Source organism: Fistularia commersonii, chromosome 22, assembly GCF_037954325.1.
Source record: "Fistularia commersonii isolate RoL2024-O1a breed Wild chromosome 22, RoL_Fcom_v1.0, whole genome shotgun sequence".
Taxonomy (NCBI): domain Eukaryota; kingdom Metazoa; phylum Chordata; class Actinopteri; order Syngnathiformes; family Fistulariidae; genus Fistularia; species Fistularia commersonii.
In genome coordinates this window covers 7,769,579-7,778,193 of record NC_141305.1, presented here as the reverse complement: position 1 = coordinate 7,778,193, position 8,615 = coordinate 7,769,579, and the positions used below count along the sequence as shown (strand labels likewise).

Below are 8,615 nucleotides of genomic sequence, written 5' to 3'. Positions count from 1 at the left end.
TCCGGAACATCATCTGCTCTAAACCAAACATAACTATTTAGAATATTTGTGAAATCGGATCAAGTCTCCAATCTTGCAATTAGCGGTTAATTACAATATAGATTATTGTTATTACCGGATAATTAGAATATACAGTCAATTTGTCTGCAAAAAAGTCAATTGAAAAATTCAGCTCTTGGTACTACCCCTTATTTTCCCAATTTTAGCGACACCTCACAGCCCTATGCCAAACTTTAATAAGTGAGAGGGGGGATCATGGAAGGAGCTGATGGAAAAAAAAAGTCTACGTTGAGGGTTTTCGTCAGACCTCACGAGAAACTACGTGACTTTCCGACGTTCCCCCCCCAGAGAACACGGACACCCAGCCGCAGAACCTGGAGAACCAGGTGGATTAATGAAGCTGGGCTAAGATGGAGAACATCAGCCAGATCAAAAGAACATCTAGTGTGGCTTCAAAGGGGTTTATATTTCTTTTATTTCTTTTTTTTTTCTGTTTTCAAAACGCCGGGTTCTATCTGAACATAAAGTTTTTCGTTGGGCCTGAAAGTTACCAGGAAAATGTTTCGGATTTGAGCCGCATTTCAAAATTTTGCTAAATGAAGTTGACGGCTGGCTGGCGGAGGAGGTGAACGTCAGAGAACATCAGTCTGACGGTCCAGACCTCGAACCGTCAAAACAAACGGAAACTCTCAAAGAGCAAAAGCAACAATCCTAATCCTAAAAAATAAAAACAAAAATGTTCAATACCAGAGTCACCGTCTGGAGCCAATCACAAACAACATCTGAGAATGAGAGGCGGGGTTTAGCCTGGACCGCTCACCTTTCCATTAGCCTTACAGCTCCAAAATAAAGTGGACTTTCCATTAATTCATTCTGCTCACAACAGCTGGCAGCCAATCCAAACTGGGCAGAGTTTAACAGTCACCTGTCAATCACAGTGACAATCGTGTAGAGACATCGGACCGTTCACCCTCTCACTCACTCCCACAGACAACTTAAGAGTCTTTAGTGAACCAAATGGCTGTTTTTGGATGGTGGGAAGAAGATTAAGCACATGGAGAGAAACCGGGGCAGGAGAACCCAGGTAGGAGATCATGAAAAGCATGGAGGCTTCCCACAGGGAGCAGCCAGGCAGGAAAACATAGAAAAAACACAAAAGGCATAGGGAGAAAATAAGGAAAATCAATATGGAGACGCCGGCCAGGATGGCATGGAGAGAATCCCCAAAAGGCACAGGGAGAACATGGAGAGAACCCACACAGGAGAACGTGCAGACGCCAGACTGGGGAACACGGGGACAACGTGAAGATGAATCACTGAAGGAATCAGAGTAATAAAAGTTTTCCATCATTATTTTGAACGCCAGAGTTTTTGATGCGCTTTCAAAACCCACAAATTGAAGTTTTACTTTTTTTTTCCCATGTCTGTAGTTTTCCGGGCTAATCGATATATTTAGTGGCGGCGGGCTTCAGAGTCGGCGCGGCAGAGAAGAAAAGGAAGCGGCACTCCTCGATCATGCGTTAAACCGACAGTGAACCCCCGGAATCCCGAGGGAGACAAAAGCCTCCTCCTTTTAAGCTGTGCAAGAGTTAGCGCCACAGCGGCCGCGTCAATGCGGACAGCATCACAAAACCAGATCAGAGAGTCGGCCCTGATAATAGCCCGCACCTGGCCCTTTCAGATCACCGCCCCTGAGTCATCGGGCGGGAAAATTCCCCGAATCGGGCCCGGGGACCCGGAGGGACCGACCGCGGCAACGCCGAGAATGTGATGACGGCGGAGCCGACAAAGGCCGCGAGGAGAATGGCGGGCCACTGCACCTGACTTTTTTCCAGCTCACATCTCAGGCGCTCAGACGAGGATTAACGTCCAATTCCCCCCCTCCTGCTTTTCCCGCCTTTCCTGCCCTTCCGGGGGCTCAGGTCTATCCCAACAGCTCGGCGCTTCAAAGGGCTCAGATGAAAAGAAGGGCGGCGGCGGCGGCCGGGGGGACGGGGGGGGGGGGGGGGGGCGAGAGGGGCCAGCCATTCTTCGGCCGGGCTGTTTCAAGTGGCACGAATGAAAAATAAGAGAGGGCAAGAAAAAAAAAAAAAAAAAGAAAAACAAGGACAGCTGTTTTGATGTGCAGAGGGTGTGGCCGGCTGCGCAAGGCCGCCGCCGCTGCCCCTCCGCACCAGATAGAAGACGACACGGTGACAGTAATGACGGATAAAATTCAATTCAAGTCCATCCTGGCCTGACCCCGTCTCCATCCGAGATTGGGACACTCCTCGAGAAAAACGTTGACCCTCCATGTAGTTCACCCATGACCTTGAAATGTCCTTCAGCACAGCTACCATGGGAGAGAAATACAATATTTGGTGATGAATCCCTGATTTCATTCATTTATCGCCACAAGGCTACCGCTCATTCCTTATTATTATTATTACTCGTTACATTATTATTATTATGATTATGACTGATTTGTGTGTGTGTGTGTGTGTGTGTGTGTGTCTCTCCTTCTGCCAAATCATAATCAGTCCATGGTATCAAACTATGTTTTGTTTATCCAATCTCTGTGGTAACTGTATCCGTGGCAACAGCAATACAGGGATGGGCCCCTTGATGCGGTTCTATGGCAGCTCTGCGCTTCCAGATAACTTCTGAAGGTTTCCTTGGCCAGCATGCAAATCATAATAAAATCAAATGAGACCCCTGGGGGAGGGCGTCATGAGTAGCGCTTCCGCCACACAGCTGGGAAGTCCCTGGTTTGATACTGGCACTGGGGCCTGTCCGTGTGGAGTGTCCGTGTCTCCGTGGTTCTCCAGGTTCCCCCCATAGTCTGAGACATGCAGGACGGTCACACAGATGCGTGAATGAGATAATGAATGATTCCATGACTCTTTATGTGGCCCTGTGATTGGCTGGCAATCATTCCAGGGTTTACCCCACCTAGTAGAGACAGCGGGGATAGGCTACAGCATCCCCACGACTGTGACTACTTGCTTAGTGGCATAGATAATGAATGAAGAAATGAATGAACTTGAATGCAACTGGCCACGCATCTCGAGATCATCGCAGCCTTTTTCGGAATCTCACCCAATCCGTGCAACCATGGAAGTTGCACCCTGCTGGCCGTCGGTCAGAATGCGACCTGAGGACATGCAACGCAGGCGTGTCTTAAGTGCATCAACGCTCGGGGAGAAGGGGTCGGGAGGTTAAAGGTCAATGCTTCATGGCTTGCATTCAACAGTTGCAACAGTTTTCAGAAAGAAAAAAAAATCAATAAATACATACAAACACATCCCTGACATACCTTTTTGCAAAAACTCGCAAACATGACGTGAAGCCAATTACAGACAGCAGGAGGTTCTTCACTGCCTGAATGACATTTTTAACACGTGTTAAAATGATTGTTAGCCATGACAGACTAATGAGAGCCTTTGGATCTCCGTGAAAGACGAGAGAAATTAATTGCTCATACACTCAATACTCGCTTTCAATCCAACATCCGCCCGAGCCTCGACTATTCAAGCCAAATCAGATGTAATTACTATCTTTCCCAGCAGCTGGCCTCATCCCATGTAGATTTATAGCCTCTAATTAGCACTCTTTTTTGGGGGGTTGTTACTGTTTACATTCGCTTATTAGTGTTTCAGGTCTAGACCGCTTCGATGACACCAGGAAATGTCTCTCCCTTGGTGAGCATGACCTGGATATGCTCTTCCTCAACCCCTAGTTTAAACTGCATAGTCCTCCCAACTTTTAAATCCTGGCTTGGGTAGAAAATAATGTATTGTTCTCTTTCGGAGCGCTGAATGAGAGATGCCAGAAATTATTTAAAAGCACAGCTGCTGTTTTTGTTGTTGTTTTTGGGCCCACCACTGGGCATGGTCACAGTGGTGGACTTTCACCAAAAACACCAAACTTTATTTGAAGAAACACACCAGCAAGCCAGAAAATAAGAGCGAATGCCAAAAAAAAAAAAACCACTGGAAAGTGAATGCTATCACATATGGTTCTTTATCCGGTGATGCTGCACACACAAACAACTTACATCATCACAACACCCGGGAACGCACGGCGCCTGCGCAAACGTCCGGGAACTACAACAACCATCAGCTAGGTACCGGAGATGTAACGGGCTAACTATTTGACTTACCGACAAAGTTTCTTTTTCCATCAAGTAGGTGACTGGTTGCTGTAGCCGCCTGGAATGTTACAACGTCTTCTTTTGCCGTGGACTTGCTTCCACTTGCTTCCTCTTGCTTCCCCTTTCGGAGTTTTTCCGGTCTCCGACATGTTCACCTGTTCGGCAATTGGCAGTGTGGCTAATTCAGCGTAACAGCATGTCGACACATGAGCGTGCTTGCGGTGATGCCTGCTAGCTAACGCTGTCGGTGATATTGTTTAAAGCACAATGGGGCTAATTAGTTTTCACAAAAAAGTACAGAAAATAATAGTACAAAAATCCACGTTTTCGGATTATTTGTCAGGTAGTAATTAAGTAAATGAGAACATGCTGTGACGCACATTTAGCGGGTGATTCGCTTTCAAATGCTGTTGCGTATAACTACGTCATAAATCATAGGAAACCGCTCAGCGAGGCAAGGTGCGCGATTTGTAGTCCGCGGTTGCAGAATTGTAGTTTCACAACTAATCAACAACATCCGGCGACTATTGATGACGTAACGACCGGGACTGTAGTTGAATCCTCTTCGGTGTGTAACTTTTCATTAGAATCAAAAATCCACGTCTTTCCTTGACCTCATGATGTTTCCCACAGAGGTAAAGAAAGAAAATGAATAAATAAATGATTGGAAGGACAATCCGAGTGAAGACATAGTACCGGGACATAGAGCAGGGCTCCGTCCGTCCGGACCGAAGTTTGACATTCTTCTGTTTATAACCAATAGCTGGACGACTAGTTAGGTAAGTGTTGTTCATAACAATGTGACGACTAGTTTAATAGGCGTTTGGAAACGTGCAAAAATGTCGACACAGAGCGTTAACGCTGCTTAGCGTTTGTGAAGTGGTTTGTCATAAATATAGCATTTATACCTTTGTATTCCCTACTTTTTTTGGCCCGGCAGTTTTGTTATTGAATGATTGACTCCATTCAATTGTTCGATTTTAATCAAATGTGTCTTTTATTCATGTTTTAAAAACTGACAGCAGAATTATTATATTTCATCCAGCTGACTCAGTGATTATATAACCAATGCCTTAAGTAAATGTAGATTATTTCCCTGATCTGCTGATTAGTCTGCACTAATCATTTTTTTTTTTAAATCTTTTAACAATTCTTAAAAGACTTCCATCCCGGAAGTGAATACTAAGCCAGAATAACAAGAGGACTGAAAAGCAATCTATTATTCCAAAATATTGGCCAGCTGTTTTATTTACTTATTTGGATTATTAATGGTAGTATAATGAGGCCACTGTGATATTTAAAGACTGTTGGAATTAAAGTGAAATACAAAGATCAACAACCGGACGTTTTGCAAGATGAGCACATTCAATCTTCAAATCCTCTGTACATTTTTCTCTGACACATTAACTAAATGTTTGATGAAGTAAAAGAGCTCTGATTCTACATATACACAGTAACTGATATCTTTCTCCTCTTTCTCCCCCTCCCTCATCCAGGATGACCAGCTCTCAGCTGAGCGCCAAGGAGGAGATGGTGGAGAAGTTCCTGGACGCCGCAGCCAGGGGAGACCTGGTCCAAGTGTCGGGTCTACTGACTCGGGCCCCCTCCCTGCTCGACCAGGCTGGGTACAGTGGCTGGACGGCGTTGATGCTCGCCGCTCGCAACGGACACTTTCAAGTGACGGAGGCGCTGCTGTCGCATGGGTACAGCAAGGCAAAGTGTCCGAAAAGTCAAAATAGATAAAAACTTAAGGAATTAAAACATGTCTGAGGCGTCTGGCGTAGCAGCTCATAAGGGTATATAAATAAGGGTAAAATTGATTGGAATATTAAGAATAATCACAGGTTAACTTGTCTTTTTTTGTTTTGCTAGTTTGTTAGCGTATTGTCTCAGCTATTTTCAGATTGTTTAAATTTGAACACTATTTATAATGGCATAATGAATTCTGTTGTAGTTCTGTATCTGATCATTTGAGCCAGCTCCTCCGAACCCCCTCCCCAGCTGTGACACATCCTCAGTGAACGGCTCGTTCCAGACGGCCCACGACATCGCCAAGTTCTGGGGTCACCGACACATCGCCGCCCTGCTAGGCGGAAGGGATGGATGCGGCGGTGCGCCCCTCCCTCCTGGCGACGGGAAGAACCCGCCAGATAATTTCTTCAGCAGGGAAACGCTGGACCGGCTGAGCGGCAAGAGGACGGACCAGGGCTGGCAGGAGGACAAACAGAGAGACCCAGACTCCGTCTACCTCCTGTTCTCCAAGCTGAGCCCGATGGTCTGCAGCCCGTTGGAGGAGCAGCCACAGGTCTGGACTCACACCGGTGCATGTTAGCATGAGCCAACACCAACTATGTGTTTGTTAAACAAGATGTGCAAGTCACGCTTGTGTTAGAAAAGTGACTTTGCTTTTCTGTTTCAGATCGTTGCGTTGATAATTTGACGCATTGTTGCTTTGACTGCTGGGATTGTTTTTTAAATCAGTGAAAATAATTCAGATTAAGAGCTAAAGATCTGAAAGATCAATGACGATTTAAAAGTAAAGCCGACCTGAGATGCAGCCATAAGTGTTTCGGAGTTTGCAGGAATTGGCTGAAGATGGAGAAGTAGTGACTCAAGGCCAGAGCACACGCCTCAGCGTGCAGGGCGACTTTTTCTTTTTGTTCTTCACACGCCATACCTTATATTTTTTTCCTTGCCGCAGGAGGTGCATTTTGCTGCCGTCCCTGTAGCAGCCAGTCTATATGTTAAGTTTGCATCTGTGTTCCCATCAGGGGCCAATCAGACTGTGTCGGTTCAGGTACGACGCCATCAGAGACCTCCTCCACAGGCCGTCCACCATTCTCGTCTTTCTTGGAGTGGAGAGGGAGAAGCCGCCACCTTCCTACTCCTCCACTTCCCCCTCCTCTTCTACCCCTGCTTGGTTCGCTGTCAGCACGGACGAAGATGCCGCCGAGCTTCTAAAACGCTGCCCGGGGAAGAACTGCATCTTCCCAAAGACACCTAACAGGGACTTGCTGAAACTCAGCGAGGATGACGCCGGTGAGGATAAGCTTGCTCTGATGATGGGCCAATCAGGACGCAGCGATCATACAGAGCCACTTTTGAATGAGTCACTTGGTTTTAACGCATATGTCGGCTGCGGAAATAATCCTGAAACCCCAGCAGGGCTAGTTCTCTTCCTGTCAGAGGGCCGGGTGGGTGATGCGTTTCCTGTCTGCTTCGCAGGGGTGGTGGCCCAGGCCCGGGCGGTGCTGGCCTGGCACGACCGCTACAGCTTTTGCCCGACGTGCGGCGGCGCCACCAAGCCGGAGGAGGCAGGACACAAGAGGAGCTGCCTTGCGTCCGCCTGTCGGAGCCTTCAGGGGGTGCACAACACCTGCTACCCCCGAGTGGGTAGGAAACCCCACCCGTCGGCACGCGGTATTTTCCCCCACACGCGGTGACGTGTCGCCTCTTTCTCGGCCTCAGACCCCGTCGTCATCATGCTGGTGATTCACCCTGACGGAAACCAGTGTCTCCTGGGGCGGAAGAAGGTCTTTCCACCCGGCATGTTCTCCTGCCTGGCTGGATTTGTTGAGCCTGGTGACTGACACACACATTTTTAATTATTTTTAACTTCATTTTCTGGAAGAACCGTGAGACAACGGTTCACGTAAATTGGCTAAGTTGTGCCGTTACCGTCCACCAGGGGGAGACAAAAACACCCCCCACTTGAAATCGTTCTGTTCTTGTTTATGACAAGCATGTCATCGCTGCAGGGGAGACCATCGAGGACGCGGTGAGGCGGGAGGTGGAGGAGGAGAGCGGCGTGCACGTGGGGGCGGTCCGGTATATCTCCAGCCAGCCGTGGCCCATGCCCTCCAACCTGATGGTGGGCTGCTTAGCCGCGGCCAACTCCACCGAAATCACCGTGGACGAGAACGAGATTGAGGAAGCCCGCTGGTTCTCACGGCAACAGGTCATTTGAAATCAATAGTCAGAGTAAAGAGTAGTCTCATTTTTTCTAAACAATAATACTCTTAAGTATGTCTTTCTTCCGGCAGGCGATGGACTTGCTGGTCCAAGGCTCCAGTCCGGCATATGTGGCCCCCCCACAGCAGACCATCGCTCACCAGCTCATTAAACACTGGATCGGCGTCACCGCGAACCTTTGACCCGACACAAATCCTGTGTTCTTGAACCCTTTGAAAGAAGTGGGCCGAGTCTTAATTTGATTTCAGCCGGCCACTGAATTACATCGAGATGCTCGATGAACCGCCGCCGTCGGCATGGCAAAAAAATCAAGGAGAGAGAGAGAAACATACATTCTGCTCACCTTTGACCCAGATGTGAATCTCCACCTCCATGTCCACTACATCTTCAGGGGATCAATAATCAAAAATAAAGATGTGTATATATTCCTGTTAAACCAGACATGAAAGTGTGAGGAAATGAATAATTATAATTGAATCGAATTTTAATTAAAGAATAAGCCTAACACGCT

General features: G+C 47.5%; 1 protein-coding gene across 1 annotated transcript; it reads left to right on the top strand.

Annotated features, from left to right (window-relative positions):
- The first annotated feature begins 4,663 nt into the window (after window positions 1-4,663).
- Window positions 4,664-8,615, top strand: nudt12 (nudix (nucleoside diphosphate linked moiety X)-type motif 12). The gene is made up of 8 exons (XM_086169817.1): window positions 4,664-4,911; window positions 5,629-5,835; window positions 6,134-6,437; window positions 6,904-7,171; window positions 7,358-7,525; window positions 7,601-7,714; window positions 7,891-8,090; window positions 8,176-8,615. The coding sequence occupies exons 2-8, from the start codon at window positions 5,630-5,632 to the stop codon at window positions 8,284-8,286; spliced, it is 1,371 nt and encodes a 456-aa protein (XP_086025943.1). The 5' UTR covers window positions 4,664-4,911; window position 5,629; the 3' UTR covers window positions 8,287-8,615.

What these genes read in the sequence shown, in the direction of transcription:
- nudt12 (XM_086169817.1), top strand. Translation starts at nt 5,630, where the DNA reads ATGACCAGCTCTCAGCTGAGCGCCAAGGAGGAGATGGTGGAGAAGTTC. An exon ending in CACCTGCTACCCCCGAGTGG is followed by an intron (nt 7,526 to 7,600) that starts GTAGGAAACCCC and finishes TCTCGGCCTCAG; the next exon opens with ACCCCGTCGTCATCATGCTG. An exon ending in GGCTGGATTTGTTGAGCCTG is followed by an intron (nt 7,715 to 7,890) that starts GTGACTGACACA and finishes TCATCGCTGCAG; the next exon opens with GGGAGACCATCGAGGACGCG.